The sequence below is a fragment of the Gavialis gangeticus genome, unplaced genomic scaffold (assembly GCF_001723915.1).
Source record: "Gavialis gangeticus isolate Ggan-Ray unplaced genomic scaffold, GavGan_comp1, whole genome shotgun sequence".
NCBI classification, from domain to species: Eukaryota; Metazoa; Chordata; order Crocodylia; family Gavialidae; genus Gavialis; species Gavialis gangeticus.
The window spans coordinates 59056117-59073250 of record NW_017729004.1 but is presented as its reverse complement, the minus strand read 5'-3'; the positions used below and the strand labels follow the sequence as shown (position 1 = coordinate 59073250).

The 17134-nt window shown below is 40.7% G+C and overlaps 1 protein-coding gene across 1 annotated transcript in view; it reads left to right on the top strand.

Annotated features, from left to right (window-relative positions):
• SLC25A13 (solute carrier family 25 member 13) overlaps positions 1 to 16794 on the top strand; it is a 109862-nt gene extending 93068 nt beyond the window's left edge. The window contains exons 14-17 of the mRNA XM_019508458.1: positions 8645 to 8783; positions 13976 to 14134; positions 14430 to 14520; positions 15557 to 16794. Coding sequence (XP_019364003.1) covers positions 8645 to 8783; positions 13976 to 14134; positions 14430 to 14520; positions 15557 to 15746 — 579 coding nt within the window. The 3' untranslated portion in view covers positions 15747 to 16794. The remainder of the gene's footprint in view (positions 1 to 8644; positions 8784 to 13975; positions 14135 to 14429; positions 14521 to 15556) is intronic.
• Positions 16795 to 17134: the final 340 nt, after the last annotated feature.

Genomic DNA, 17134 nt, shown 5'->3' with positions numbered 1-17134 from the left:
AAAAAAAAAAAAAAAAAAAATTCAGTTTGATTTAGGCTGAACTCTTTTCCCAATGTTTTTAATCCAGCCATTGAACCAAAAAACCCATGTTATTTCAGAGCTCTGTTCTCAGCATTATAACATTGCTCTTCTTTCTGCTTGACCTTGTAGAAGGCCTACAGTTGCTTTGTGAGTGAGGAGGGGAAGTTATCCATTCCAAACTGAATTTTTTATACAATACCTAGCCTCATGAGATATCAGAGTTACCATCTCAGTAATCTGCACTGAACTCTCTTGTAACTAGCATTGTTGGTGGTGTTTCTGGGAAAGTTACAGCAAAATGGTGCTCTAAGGAAGGCTAAAGGAGGTAAGTTTGTATGTCCTTTTATGGACTTTTCCTGCAGAGACAGGTTTTTTCTTGAGTTTGCACTTCCAGGGTTTCCTTCTAGTTCATCCTTTGGAGTGGGAGGAATGGATCCTCTCCCACTTCCAGTGCAACACTTGACAGTGAAGTTGGCCTGTGAAAGTCCTCAACAATAATTATCTACTGATGCCTCTTACCGCAGGCAGTGCGAAAACATTAGTTTCAATTCAGATGAGATAAATGGTGTGATGTTATGTAATTTGAATGGCATGGAATCAAACCACGACAGCTGTGCTGTTAAGTTGAAACTGTTATATTTCCATATTTCTTTAGAGTGGGAGGAGCATGAATATATTAAGGGATTTTTCAACTATGGTGAATTAGAATGGGTAAAACAGTGACCAGTAAATGAGGTCATTTGTAAATGGAGTGATGGATCTAAAGCACTGCAATTTACTTCAGTTTCGCTCTGCTGTATTGGAAGATGACAAATGCCTTACTGCAGAAGGATCCACCAGTCTGCTTCATGCTGGCTTTTCAGTTTCTCTTGTGTTGCTTTTGTGCTGTTTCCTGGATTAGTACTGTCGTATTGGATTGTAAGGAGAAATCTAAAAAAGACTTGCAAATTAGAATCTTCTTTCTTCCGTCAGAAAGAAGACATGTACCATCATGATTGCAACATCGTTCTAATCCTGGCACCTGCTTGGCTTAGTTCTTTTATGCAGGAAAAGGTTTCCTTAAGTGATTGAGCAAGTCCTTCATGGGTTGGCTCAGAAAGAGGTTTTATTTATTTATTTTGCCTGATATATACCACATTAGTGCAAATGCATAGTAGTCAACTCCACATATATTTTTGGAAACAAAAGAGCAACACAGTTACCAGACCTAAAGAAGATTTGCTGGGCATCCTCGGTAGCAAACAATGTGCGCTAAAGTATTCCTTCTCCTTTAGAGGAATGTATTTTTGTTATCTGTAACTTCAGCCTGAGGAACCAGAGAAGCATGCATACTGATCCTATCTTCACCATGCAAATTCATACGTAACTTGACAAAATCCCCTATTCTTTGGCTGAGTACTTTTATTAATTTCCACTTCTGAAACTTTTTTCTATGTTTTAAGTCAGAAAGATCCAACGCAGGTTATAGATGTTGTGGACATTCCTTTAAAGCATTGACAAAGCAGACTTTTAGGTAGAGATGAATAAATAGTTTTTTTCATATCTGCAAATCAACAAAGGAAATACTACATAAACCCCATACTGCATCCATACGACTGGTGACCTGTATTGCAGGTTTCCTGACACTATCTAGCTCGGTGTTCCACATGATGAGTACTTTCCTTCTGCATACTTCTTGACTGGTTACAGGTCTTGATCAGATAACTGACATCTGTCATCCACTTCTCCCAAATATGTGCCTGTGCTTAAAAATGTATCTACAAGTACATCAAAGAATCTTATGGACAAGGGAGTTTGTTTCTTTCACTGTCTATCCACTTCCATGTTAGCTAATAAATATCAGAGGAGTTAAAATCAAATCTTTGTTGGAAAAGCAGCATCATTGGAGATCTCAATTTTTCTCTTATTTGATAGCTTAAAACAAAGTTTGTTTCAAGAATAAGGAGCCTCAATGTACAAGTGTAGTGTTGGTCAGCTGCCAGGTTGAGCCCTGCACTTACTTGACTCTCAGACAGATATTTATCTGTCATTCCCCCCGCCCCAATATCTGCATGTTAAGTTTAGAATGACTGTGATTTAGGACATCCCAGCTGCTCCTTTGTGGAGGCCAACATTGTATTGCCTATATTGAGAGAACTTATTTCTTCCAATTGTTATTTCTGCCAGTAATTGTCATAGGAAAAAGTATCAAGGCAGCAGTCTGCTTCTGGTAAATTATTCTGCAGCTACCATAGTTGGATGTTCTGCAGATGCCAATTAGTGTTAAGGATATAGCCAAAACTGTGTCCCAAGCAAGAAGAGTAAGCACTTGTTCTGACACAATATTGTTTGCATTGGCAAAAGGAAGAGAAAGGTACTTGTTGCTACATTAGTGTTTTTAACAGGTTTCATTTATGCAGGTCACAATAGACAGAGCACTTGAGGTCATATTACAAGTCTCAGCAAGCATAACTTTACTGTCTGCTATCTTTTGGTGTTACATTTCACAGTGGTATTCATAAAGGCTTATTGAAATCTATGGAGTGCATAGTCTGTTCACTCTATTGACTATATAAAATATCACATATAAAAATTTCTACATATATTCAACACCATGTAGCACAAAATATGATTTCTTTTGCAAAGAATCTTCCTATGTAATGTACTGAGGCATGCTATTCTGTGTTCTGAAGCAAAAGTGCCATGCAAAGTAATGGCGTATAATTACCTAAAAAGATAAATAATATTACATTAAAAGATTCTTTAGCGACAGAATAAATTACTGTGGCACCATATTAAATCACAATTAAAGACTGGAAGGTATTTAATATGGACTTAATTCATTCTCCTCAGACTGATGGAAAAGGCTTGTACTTCTGGAACCAAGATTTTGTCTGAAAAGCTTCCAAATATTAGGCTGTTTAACGTGATGGGGTTTTTTGTTTTGTTTTGTTTTTTGCCACTTTATAGATCAGAGAATTGAGACAGGAAGTCTGAACTCAGTTGACAGGTTGTATGCCAAGCTTTCACCTGATAGCTCTGAAAGGAGAAGTATTTCGCTCTCTGAAATAGTGTGCTTATAACAGTAGAATAAACACATGAATCACGAACTTTTGCTAAAAGTTTAGGGCAGGTTGGAGTATAGTCAGCATCTGTCCCGCTGGTTTTCATATGTGCACACATGTAGTTCAAACAGTTGTATTAAAAATAATCAAGCAGTTCTCATTATAGTAAAGAACACTGGTAACTTTTTTTCCCTTCACAAAGCATTTGTGTTTCAGCATTTCTCTCCCCCCCCCCCCCCCCCCCCCCCCCCCCCCCCATCTTTAATAACTAGAGGTTTCTACTTCCATTTATTGGTTTAAATGCACATGAGCAGACATTTACTGTAACTTTTAGCACAATGCAGTTGTCAGATAGGGATGAGTATGGGCCCTGGGAAAATAATGCCTACTGCTGTAACACTGACTGTAGCTGTCTCTGGACCAAAGCCTCGCTACAGGCCGGTGTTACAGTTCTGAATCCGAAGGGTTAAGTCACTAGCAAAAACCAAGAAGAATGCATACTGATCAAGAAATGACATGCTGCCTATTGTTTGTAGCTATAGGATCAAAATAACAATTATACATGCCAAATAAATTCTAAACCTGTAAGGGAGAAAAAGAGGGGGTGGCTGTAAGTACAGGTGCCAGAAGCATTAAATAACCCTCTCAGACAAGGTGCACCACTGTTGTCTTGAATACTGCTAGGTCCCCCCAGTCTGGCATTTTTCCCCCTTCCACTAGACAATATGCATTCACTGCAGGAGACTAGGTTAAGCCTGCGTCTCCCAGACCTGCCGGCTCCTTGTGCCCAACCCGACACAGAGGTGCCTTTGTCAGTGTAATTACCCTCCCCTTGTAGTAGAAGTAGTTTGTTTAGAGCCTTATTTGCAGGTAGAGCTGGAATAAGCAGGAATTAGCATGCTAAAGAACCTGCCCCAGCTCTGACTTTGGATTTGTTTCTCAGAATCATTGGACAACCAAGGATTCTTTTTCTCTATTGGTTTATTCAAGGAGATTCTCTCCAAGATTAAGAGCTTTAATGTTGTTAAAGAGATTGAAGATGAGAGCCAACTGGCAGTTACATCAGGGAGGCTCATGCTGGCGGTGTGAAGCATCTCCCAACAATTTCATGCCTGGCAGGTCTGTGCCCTGGCTGCCAGAATAAACTCAGGTGGATGATCCTAACAACTTGCTGGGGATTGATTAAAACTCCCTTTGGCTTTCAACACGCTGTCCACATCAAAAAGGTGTGAGAAGTAAAATAAATGTTTCTTTTGCATTTCAAGATACTGTGGCCAATCTCCCTAAGCTTTCCTAATTGGCCTAGGCTAGTTGTGGATGATTAACTTAAAGTTAAATGAAGCTTGCTTTTAAACATGCTTTCCCAGACTTTAAACAGAACGATGAGAGAAACTTTAGACTGTTGTGATATTGGAACTGAGCCAAAATGGGTTGTTATTAAAGTGGATCCAACTTTTGATCCAACTTTATTTACACTTAAGCCATCTTAGTTGATGGGCTTTTTTTGTCTCTGTACCTGGATACTTAGTACTGGGGGGGGCTGGGAGTGGTATTGAAAATATACTGTTTCTGTCTTGAAAAAAGTGTGCTTTAGCAAGTAGAAAAAAGTTAGCAGTTCAGATTGGGCTGAGATTCCATTATAGCTATGGAAATTAATACATTACAAGTTATTTTAAGTAAGTGAAATATTTCAGAGTATAAAGGATAGGCCAGAGGAAAATGTGAAACGTGTTTTAATGATAGCAAAGAAAGTAAGAGTAGGAAACTCAAGGGAAAAGCAGGTCAGTAATTTATCTTGGGAAAAGTATATTAAAAAAGACATGTTCCTTTTATGTAAATTTTATAACAGAAGGTTATGAAGGTTGCCTGTAAAGTAAATGCGACTAAGGCAAGCATTTGATCATGGTAAAATCTCTTCACATAGAACTCAGTTTAAAAGAGAGAAATATATATGTGAAGATTAGGGAAATGTGAAGCAGGCTTTTTTGGTATGAATGTAGATGTGTACTGTACGACTTTTACCACCTGCGTACATTAAAGATCACGTACATGGGGGTTACAAGTAGCTTTAAAAACTTAAGTGCTCACTCCACAGGGCACCTAGTGTCTGCTCAACCCATCACTAACAGTAGTGTGTTACCACATGATTGCACCATATAAAAAAGCAGGTACTTAAAGGGCTTATCAACACTGTTATGCCTTTCTTCACAAGAACCAATGGCTAGAACTATAAGCCAGAGAAATTCAAATAAATTAGGCACAACTTTTTAAGTAATACTGATTAATCAGTGAACAAATTGTCAAGGAAGGGGTGGGTTTTTAGTTTGTTAATATCCGTAAATTAAGATTGGATGCCATTCTGGGAAATACACTTTTTATTCCTAGAAAAGTTAGTGACTCACTTTATAGATAAATTGCTAAAATGTAATGGCTTACAATATATTGGAGGTCAGATTTTGATGCTCTAATGGTACATTCTGGTCATAAACTCTAGTTATTGTTGAGGCATTCTCCGAATGTTGGATCCACTCTCTGTGACCAAGCCACCTCCATTCTCTTTCAGGGACTGAATTTTTTGCCACAGTAATTCCTGGACCAGTGCCTATATTTCCTCTCGCCTTTCAATTATTCTGATGTTTTGTATATCTTTCTGCTAGGAGTATTTGGTTTTTACAAGGAATGTTTTCTTTAGTAGTTCACTGTAGGATAGTTCATAACTGTGTTCAGGTGTATCATAGATTTCATAGACATTTGGGCTAGAAGGGACCCCAGAGGATCATTGAGTCCAGCCCCCCGCTCCAGGGGCAGGAAGTCAGCAGGGGTCATAGGATCCCAGCAAGATAAGCATCCAAATGTGTCTTGAAGGCGTTCAAAGTGGGTGCTTGGACCGTCTCCGGTGGCAGTCTGTTCCAAACCTTGGGGGCTTGGACAGTGAAGAAGTTCTTTCTTATGTCCAGCCTGAACTGCTCACAGTGGAGTTTGTGACTGTTCAATCTTGTCATCCCTTGGGGGGCTCTGGTGAACAGTTGTTCCCCCAGATCCTGATGAGCACCCCTGATAAGCTTATAGGTGGCCACCAGATCACCCCTGAGCTGCGCTTTTCCAGGCTGAATAACCCCATTGCTCTCAGCCTCTAATCATAAGGTCTGTTTTCCTGACCTCTGATCACATGCGTGGCTCTTCTCTGGACTCTCTCAAGCTTCTCCACATCCTTTTTGAATTGTGGGGCCCAAAACTGGACACAGTACTCCAGCTGCGGCCTCACCAAGGCCGAGTACAGCGGGAGAACGACGTCCCAGGATTTGCCTGAGAAGCATCTATGGATGCAAGCCAGCGTTTTGCTCGCTTTACTAGCCGCAGCATCACATTGAAGGCTCATGTTCATCTTGTGATCAACCATGACCCCCAAGTCCCTTTCATCTGTAGTGCTAACCAGCGTAGCACTACTGAGCCTATATGCATGCTGCAGGTTTTTCCTCCCAAGGTGGAGAACCTTGCATTTTTCGGCGTTAAACACCATCAGGTTCTTGTCCACCCACTTCATGAGTCTGTCCAGATCTGCCTGGATCACCCTCCTGTCCTCAGGTGTGGATGCTTTACTCCAGAGTTTGGTGTCATCGGCAAACTTGGCCAGTCCGCTTCTGACACCAATGTCCACATCATTGATGAAGATGTTAAACAGTATAGGCCCTAGGACAGAGCCTTGTGGGACCCCACTGGTCACAGCACACCAAGACGGTTGGCTCCCATCAGCCACCACCCTCTGGGTCCTACCGCAGAGCCAGTTCCCCAGCCAGTGGATTATGGTGACATCAAGGCCGCAATTAGCCAGTTTAACCAAGAGGTGATCCACATTGAAGGTTTTTTTTTTAAAGTCGAGGTATACGATGTCGATCTCTTCCCCTTTGTCCAGGTGATGGGTCACCTGGTCATAAGAGGAAATGAGATTGGTCAAGCAAGACCTACCCACAACAAACCCATGCTGGGTATCCCTCAGGATATTGCCTTCAGCTAGTCTGTTAAGGATGGCCTCCTTGATAATCTTTTCCGAGCCTTTCCCCAGGATAAAGGTCAGGCTGATGGGCCTGTAGTTTGCCAGATCTACCTTCCTCCCTTTCTTGAAGATAGGCACCATATTGGTCTTCTTCCAATCATCGGGCACTTCACCAAAGCGCCAAGAGCTCTCAAAGAGGGGCAGAGCTATGATGCTCACCAGCTTCCTGAGTTACCCTTAGTATCTTTAAACTTGATTAAACACGTTGCCCCCATTGGACAGCAGGGTGACTTCTGTGAGACCTCTGTTCTTGATTTCTGTCTCCCCCCTGCCTTTTCTTTTTTACCTTGCCTGGTGCAAGGCAGGAGTTTCTTTTCAAGCATCTGTCCCATTGTGAAACTGCCGGGTAAGAGATGATGCCACAGTGGACTCAGTGCATTCCAAACTGAGAACTCAGATTCAGTTTAAGGACTTAGATAAATCCAGCAAGCTAGAAGAGCAGCTTGGTGCCTGGTGGAAGGATAAGAAGACGGGAACTGAAAAGTTCTATAGTAAATCTGGAGAAATAACTTCAGGGCAAGAGGGATAGGAGTTCTAGATAACCATGTGGAGTATCTTTCCCCCTGAATGCTAGTTTTCTCTCTTAATCCTAGGAAGTTTTTCCCTCTTTCCAAATCTACTAGCCACGTTTATTCTAACTGGAGCCTTGGTGTTCTTGAACTCTTTGCTGGAATTCTGTACTGATATAAAAATACATGGGATATATCTTTTTACTGTTGGAACTTGGGCATTAGCTCATTGCTTTCTCATCTTCTTTTAAATAAAATGGTTATTTCACATCTGTGACTTGCATCTATTAGGCAGATTCCTTTGTCGGTCAGAGCTTTATTTCCTTTGTTTGAAAGCAAAGCATATCCAAGATCTTGTTGCTAAAATAAAAATCACAATTAGAAAGTGGTGTGTACATTGTCCTGCTGGTATAAAAGCATGCTTATGTAAGAATGGTGATTAGAAGTACATTATCCCGTTATCATAGGTGACAGCGTTTAATTAATTTAATAAATTTAGCAATTTGATTAATTTCTTCCTCTTAGCATGCATTACTGATGAATGAAAAAATATACTATGTACAGATTGACCTATTATACTTTTGCAAAGTAATTACGTAAAAGAGAGTAAGGTAGCAAAGAGTCCTGGAATTTAGGTCTGGTATCAAACATCCTACATTTCATGCCAGGGTGTAGATGGCTAAAGTTTCAATAGTTTTTGGTTCTTCAGAGGAAGTTATAAGAGTTTACCCAAATAGATGGCATTTTCCTCTGTTCCTGGCAAATAACTACAATATTAAGAACAGAGAGAATAAAGAATAAATGAGGTAGATACAGTAATAACATTTATTGAGCCAGCAAATAATACACAAACTTCTGGATGGGATGAAATGGACAACACTATTTCATGCAATTTTGAAAAAAAATTGCTTTTTCTTCTAGGTACCTTGCTGTGGGGAGGAAAAATCAGGATGTTGTTTAAGTCTCTAGTCTCCACTATTGAGTGTTAATCAGATCTCCCCCATTTTTTAACACAGGGTGCTAAGGCATGTTTTCTGCGTGACATCCCCTTCTCAGCTATTTACTTCCCCTGTTACGCTCACTTGAAGTCTGCACTTACAAATGAAGATGGGAGGATTGGCCCTGGAAATTTGCTCCTGGCTGGATCAATAGCTGGTACGTGCATTTATTCCTCATGACATGGCCTACCGACGTGCCTAGATACTACAGAAATCTATTTACTAATGCAGGTGACATTGCTGAAGCCTTGAAAACCTTCTGTGGAGCACAGGAGCCAAGGTGCAATTCTTTATCCAAATGGTGAAAGTCCTATGTAGATGTTGCACAGATATCTTTTATATGAGGTGCTAACCTTTAGGTATTAGATTGCAGTATGTAGAAGAGATTCAAATGAGTTCACATTACCATTGAGCATGATCAGTACATCACAAATCTTAAATTACCTTTTGTATTAGCAGAGAGATTTGAATTTTGCCACGTTAATGATAACTGAACAAGGTATGACAGAATTATCATACTGTTGTCTGTTTTCGTTAGTTGATTGGATAAATTGCTGTGGCAGAGGTTGTTTATGAAAGTAGAGTTTTCACACTTGAATTGTTTGTGATCAAAAGAAATTTAAATATATTACATAAGCATCTAAGCAGGCCACAGGCAGACTGTGACAGCATGGTAGAAGCCAGTCATTGACCACAGTATCCCACACAGCATCTTGGTGTACATGTGTGTGTGTGTGTGTGTGCATGCATGTTTTATATTCACTTTCATGTAGAAAAAAAAGATTAAAATATTTCTGATTATTTTGATCCCTAGTTACCTGAAGTCAGTATATACTTAAGGTAGCATAAGCAAAATCATGAATAAAAAATCCATCCAATAGCTGAGCCCCAATTATTACAACCTGTAATAGAAATGTAATAGTCACGAAAAAGGCTTCCCTGTGCTTTGCATAGAATGAAAAGACAGATTATATAGGCCTGTTTCTATCCTGCTGTGTTGCATTTAAGAGGGAGTTTGTATAAAATCACAGATCAGAAATCTCTGCTTTTTCTCTCGCCTGCTGCCTGGGAAGCTGCTCAGAAAAAGCAGATGCTGGGATATGCACAAAGGATAAGAAAAATAAAAACACAGTAGACAATCCTCCTGGCTTATTTTGTTCTACTCCTGAAAGGCAGGAATTGAAAATGCAGGCACTCGTGTTGCAGTACTGACAGTTCTGTCTTCTGCTTGTGACTACTGATTGTTTAGTCTGACCAGTGTCAGCACTGAAGAGAATGGATGTGAGGATGTCCTTTCTTAGCTCAGACATACCTCTGGGCCTGCTGCTCAGCTCATGCCCTAATTAGGAGGCCCAGACTCTTTTAGACTAGTTCCTGGATTTTCATTGCAGACCTATTGACATATTGGCCTTGCTGAGGGTGGGGATTGTCAAGTTCTATTCTTCCTCCTTCCACCATCCTACGGCAGGCTAAAATGACCTGGCAGGTCATATGCTGGCAGGTCATCTAGCCTGTAGGGCTTCTTTCAGCCCAGACAACCTACCTCCAGATCTTGCCTGTGGAGCTGGTTGATGCAACTGGCATCCACGTTTCCTGATGCTGACTGCAAGAAATGTGAGTCTCCCAAAGCGACTGAAAAACAGAAATTCTGTAGTAGGTAAGGCAGGGTGAGGAGAAGCAGCATCTACCCATTGGGTAGTGGCATGTACCAAAATAGCAGCTCTGGCAGCCACAGCTACAAGTTCCACAGGCTGGGTCCAGAGGGGGGTCATCCAGGCTGAGAGAAGCCTCGTGGGCCTGATGACACCTTCACAGGCTGGATCTGTGCTGTGGACCCCTGATGGAAGGCATGCCTTCCCTTCTAGAACATGTGCAGTGTTGGAGCGTGTGCTGGGGTTGTTGAAAGGACCATAGATAAAGCTATAACAAGCAGGAGGACTCTCAGGAGACCTCTTGAAACAGTTTTTTTTTTCTTTTCATGTTAGTGGCTTATAGGTAAATAGACTTCCATAAGCAGCACAGAAGAGTTCCCTCCTTCCTGGGTTGTAAGTACTGTGAGTTGCAAAGCCCAAGTGAGGGTGGGAAAGGAGGAAGAGGAATAGAAATGAATTCAGCGGATGCAGGTGACAAATTTAGAATGTAGTAACAAGTTTTGTATTTTAGGCTTTCCTCTCCCTGGAGACTTTTAGCTGTAGAGAGCTATGCAGGGGACTTACCTGCCTCCTGAAGATGCATGATTGTGTAAACCAGCATTTCTGTACACCCAAGACTTCAGGCAGCCTGGAAGCTTCTGGACATACCAAGTAGGGAGTTTGTCTTGTTGAAGGGTATACCTTCAGCTCTTTGTACTTGTTCTTTTTGCAGTGCCTTGTAGTCCCTGGGAATTGAGCTGGCACCAGTAAAATCATCTTTGATCAAATAGCTGATGCTTTAAAAAAAATTGCCAAAAAAGCTGGATTTAAACTCATGCTAATTCCAACCCATTTTAATGGAACAAAACAATTTTTGAACTTCAGATCCGATTTACAGACCTGAAATATAAGCTGGTATTTTTTAAGCCAAGTCATTTCTTGGATTTTAGTATTTTTCTCTTTCTAGCCATTGTCAGGTGATTGCAGACTGAGATAACTGTGTCTTTGAAGTTCAGCCACAGAAGCAGTCTTTATAGTTGCTGATATGGTTTAGGAAACCAACTATAATGTGTATTTTATCCAGTACTTTCACTAAATTCCATTCCAGTTCAACATGCATTAGCAAACTACTGTACAGAATTAGCAACATGACAGTCGTCATATGGAGCAGTCCAGAGGGGGAGTAGGAGGCACCACACTTTTCACAAAAGCAATATTCCTTTTATTAGAGAGATGCTAGTAACCAGAAAGTGCTCAACAAGGACTGCAAGAACTGGGGGATGAGGCATGAACTGAGAGAATTCCTGCCTGTTGGTTCTGTTATTAACGGGTCGCATATGAAAACCTCCAAAATATTGAGCCAAGCCTGCTCAAGTGCAGTCTAGCTCCACTTTACCTTAGCTGAGGATGTGGCTCATTGTATGTAGAGCCAGTTGGACTTACAGTGCATAATGTTATGTTTTCAGAATTGTGCACCCAGAAATGTTCCTGAATTTAACTTGGCTGCGGAAGGCTTGTGCACACACTTTGTGGTCCTTGCACAGTTAAACTGGAGGTGCCTGAATGTGCATTATGCATCTTTTGTGCATGTTTCTCACATGTGGCCTGTGTTATCTACATTTCTCTCCTCATTGTTTCTTGTTAGGGCCACATGCAGAAATCCTTGATTTGATCTGATCCTGGCTGCTTGTTCCTTAACCCAATGTCTCAGTCTGTTCATGACACAGTGTTTGCAGCTGAGATGTTTGTGATGTCAGCTAAAGGATCTCCAGTGAATTTGCTGCATCTCCCCCCCTTGAATTTCCTTATCCTCCTCACAGCCCTTTTTAATGTCATCTCCTGTGGTGTAATTTATCTAATCTTGATTGTAAGCTCCTCAGGGCAAGGACCTGTAAGCATTGGTGGCTGCTCATAGATGTTAAAAAACAAAAAAACCTGAGTTCTACCAGGAGCAGCGCATTACTTCAACTGGGCTCCATAGTGTCTATATAGATCAGGCGCTTTTTGGCACATTTATCTAATAGCTGATTCAGTCAGCTATTAGATAAAAGCACAACTCCCCTGCTTCCCCCCCACTAAAGTGCCCGGTCTATATAGACGCTAAGTGAGCTGAGTCCAACTAACGTGCTGCCTCTTCTGGGTATATGGTGGGCTTGGTGTGGGAGTGCACTGAGTTTAAAGTAAAGCGCCATTTTTGTTGTCTTTTTTTTTAATGACTTCAAGCAGCCTATGTGTCTGCAAAGTCTCATGTGATTCATAAATAGAACTTAAAGATTTTTGGCTCTTGTTTTTCACTGCAAAATATCCCTAGGAATAAGAAATGGGGAATAAGGAGATGGGGGTCAGCATCGTACAGTAAGCAGAATTGTTTCTAAGTATGTCTTTTGGTTTTCTTTGAAAAATTTGAAGGACAGAAGTCTAGCTTCTAACTAAAAACTAAGATACATCTCACAGAGGAGAAATTCAGCATTTCTGGTCCATGTGAAACTTTGTTTTAGCCTTTGCTTACCATTTTTACAAATGTGAGTTTTAGGGTGGGTACATGTGTGTTCGTGCGTGGTGTTAGCTGGAATTATGGAGAGCAGGAGGAGTTCATTTTAGTGACATGTACATATTTATGCTCATATTTTTCAGAGCAGCCTGCTAGAAGGTGTGGTGATGTTTAAAGCCAAACCATGCTGGTTTGGACAGAAGTTGTTACAGAATTATTAAGCCTAAAAAGAAGCAAAGGAGATTTATGCATCTGTGTCTGACCAAGTTGGTTTGGAACAGATGCAGAATGGAAAATAATAAAACCATAAGAGACAGTGTCTTCTGAATACAGTCTCACTGCCTTTTTAAAAAAAAGTCTAAACATGGACAGTGATGGTTAGGATAGGAATGACTTTAGAAATATCACTCATTGGTATTTCAATATTTGTTGCATTCTGATCATCTGCCAGGGTAAATTTTAAATCTTCCTCCAAACATTGTCCCTTGAAAACTGCAACTCCTAATGAGAAAAATGAGCCCTTTCAAACCTTAGCTTCTGCATCTTGCTGATTTGTGTGCAAAATTCTCTCTGACATTTCTGCATTAGATTATTTAAGGTGTACGTGAGTGTGAGTGTGAACGTGCTTTCCAGTGTATTGTGCAGTGAGAATGCCAGTAACCACAAAGCGGCGTCAAAAGGGAAGGGAAAGATCGACTTCACCTCCAAAAACTCTGAATATATTAGCTATACAAGCTTCTGGTTTGTCCTGAAAACTTCTCTGTGCATCTCCCAATAGTTATTTAGAGTGAAGTCATTTCCACAAGGGCTAGTGCATATTCATTTTTCAGATACAAGAATGGAAGGCATAGTTAACTTGCCATGAAAGTATGTTATCATAGTGAATCCCAGTAATGACCAGCACATGGGCTATATGAGCAATCAGTGGTAACCAAAGACTTGCTAATACATGCATGTACATGCACACACACTGTGGGTGAACTGTGCCAAATCCATTTCCAGTTCAAAAGAAACTAATGACAGAGACAGCGCATGTGTGGTATTATTCATGAGTGCAGGAAAGACATGCCTGATGCATGCAAGACCTTTCCAACACTCTACAAAGTACTGCTGGTGATAAGTTGAAGAGTCAGTTGAAGAGTCTTTAGCTTTAGTCTGAGCATTACTGTTTACATGTGTAACCAGTTACGGATACTTGTCTGATTTTTGTTTTCCTCCCCTTCTTAGGCATGCCTGCAGCCTCTTTAGTGACCCCTGCTGATGTTATAAAGACAAGGCTACAGGTGGCAGCTCGCGCTGGACAAACCACTTACAGTGGCGTTGTAGACTGCTTTGTCAAGATCCTGCGAGAGGAAGGTCCGAAAGCTTTGTGGAAAGGAGCTGGAGGTGTGTATAGCTGGTTGGAAACCTACAGCCTACAGAGCTGCTGGATCTGGCCCATGGAGCTGGGGGGCTTCAGTACTGGGGAGATGTGGCAGGGGCCCTTCCTCTGTGTGTGATGGTAGGGAGAAGCAGTGGTAGCAACCATGTCCTAGCATCAGCGCACCAAGCTAGGTCATTTCAACCCACCAATGGAAAATTTTGTTGACTGCTGGTGTAAACCAATGCCGAGGAAGCAGGAGCCAGTTTGCTTTGATAACTAGCTTTTGTTACTCACATACAGTTTTGTTTTTCTTTTAAGCTCGTGTGTTTAGATCCTCCCCTCAGTTTGGTGTAACTCTGGTGACTTATGAGCTGCTGCAGAGGTGGTTTTACGTTGATTTTGGGGGAGTGTAAGTATATCTATCTATCTATATCTTTTGGGCCCGGGCTCTACAGGAGTTCACCCTTGTGCCCCTTGCCCTTTTAATAAGACCTATGGTTACAGAAAGCTTTGCAAGTAAGGTAAGGTTTTGGAAATAATAAATATTGCCACACTTCTGCAAATTAGAAAAGCCTTTTTATACCCATTTCACAAGAAGGGCAGTACCCGTTATATACTTCGGACCCATGCAAGTATAAGAGGAGATCCTGAGTGAATCACTGCAACAGTAAAACACTGGAACAGGTTGCCCAGAGAGGTGGTGGGAGCTCCATCCTTGGAGGTTTTTAAGACCTGGCTAGACAAAGCTTTGAGCAGGGGGTTGGACTAGATGACCTCCTGAGGTCCCTTCCAACCCTAACTTTATAGGGTTCTATGAATCAATGGGAGAACCAGGAGTAGAAATTGGGAGTTCTGCTTTACTCCAAGCTGCTTTACTTAGTAGAGAGCAATGCACCATCATTCAGTCTTTGTTGGGTTCTGCATGTGATTGGGCTGTTGATATTATTGTCAAGAGGGCTGTAGATGTCAGTGAAGTAATTGAAATGATATGACTTGCACATGTGCAGCTGTGATTGTTTGCAGCACAGGGGATCTGAAATTCCCATTATTAAATATCGTTTCAGTTGCATCAAATGCAACAAAAGCCAACTGTCTTGAGGCAGCCTCATAATATAAGCCTTTGAGGACATTGATTACACCGCCATCGTGAAGATCAACCCTGCCATGTGAAACTAGGTTCTGGATCCAGGATGTGACATCAGTTCACTGCAGCCTTATTGACTGATGCAGTACAGAATTTCCCCTGGCTTTCTTCCATCTTGATAAGAATGCAAACAGTTAACTGCATGACAACATTTTAAAAATATCTTCTCATTGCATTGTACCATACCTCTCTGCCAGGTGGCTGTAGGACTTCTGGTGCTATACATGAAACTGTTAGAGATTTTGGTGTGTGCTCTTTTTATACTACAGGAATTGAACATTTTTTAAATTTTATTTTACAGAAAACCAGCTGGATCAGAGCCAGTTCCCAAATCAAGGATCACGCTACCTGCTCCAAACCCAGACCACGTGGGTGGTTATAAATTAGCAGTGGCCACATTTGCAGGCATTGAAAACAAATTTGGACTTTACCTACCTCGATTTAAGCCGTCGCCACCTACCTCACAGGCTGCTGCAGTCAGCAAGTCCTAAAATTACAGCTGTAGGTTTTTGCTGTTAGTTGGGAAAGAGCCACTTTCTGATCAGTCTAATATTTCATTCCTTTAGCTTTTCATCATATATCAGTTAAGCTTCAGTTGAGTTTTAAGGCAGTTTTCTTCTTAAGTGTAATCATTGGTCTTTGTGCTTCCTTAACCAGATCACTGTGAAATTCTTACAATTATTCTTTGGGTTCAGCACCATGAATGTATTTGTCCACATCTGACATGTGCTTATGTTTGCAAGACACTAATATCAGACTCTGTTTGTGGGGGAGGGTTGGGCGTGGAAGCTAAGAATAAGATGATTTTACAGGTAACATTCAAAAGAGGATTATATTGTCAAAGTGAGTGCATATTGGATATCACACATTATCATTTCAGTATACTCAGTGGAGATCATGGTGCTCAAGGCAGAATGATTTTGATGGCACATGTAAAATAGTCATAAACTTAGTGCGTGTTTGTAGTTAATAATATAATATGTACATTATGCACACAGAGTATCTAAGTCTGATAGTACAGTTTCAACTTTTTAGATATGTACATGCACAAGTTCTCTTTCTGGATTGTATTATGAAGCTTTTATGTGAAACATGTTTTTTGTAATAGAAATCGCATTTAAAAATGTTTAGTCATTGTATTATGTTACTGGTATCAAAATGCTGGGAAGAAAGTGTTATTATCCATAGTCTTTGCACTTTATGGAGGTATTTTTGGCATTTTATGACATATACAATGAAACTTCAAGACTGGGTGCCTACCATGGACTTGCTGATATTTGGATTCCTGTTTGTATGATGCACTTCTAGGAAATGCTGCTTCTTTGAATAAATGAAGTTAAGGAGAAAAAAAAACATGCACTGTATCTACGGTACCTGCCTTAAATGCTGGCTTGTATTTGGCAAATATTTGTTTTTAGATTCTCATTTACTTCAAAAGATTAAAACATTCTAAAACACAAGACTTCATCTAATTTGTGGTGCCTTGTGCAAGGTTTAGATTGCTATTTATGAAGATAGAAATAAACCTTTCAAACAATGTGACATATATTGTTGTGTGTTATGCCAATTGTACAGCAGATCTAATGTGTACCATTCAGCTGGATACTTTATTTCTTGTCTAAGTTCAGCCAAGCCATGAAAGCATTTATAGAGTTTGGTTAGGAACACAGTTCCTTTAGTCTACATGAGTTGCAACAACCCTAGAGCATGAGGTGAAAAATGTGTTAGTACAGATGTAGCTCACAAATAAGTATTCTTTGAGTTAACTCTCAAACTTTCTTTACTTTGAAACCTTCTCTCAGTTATTCTGCGGTTTTAAACAGCTAGCTCTAGCAAAAGCGGGGCTCTTGGAATGATGCCTTTTAGGAATAAGATGATT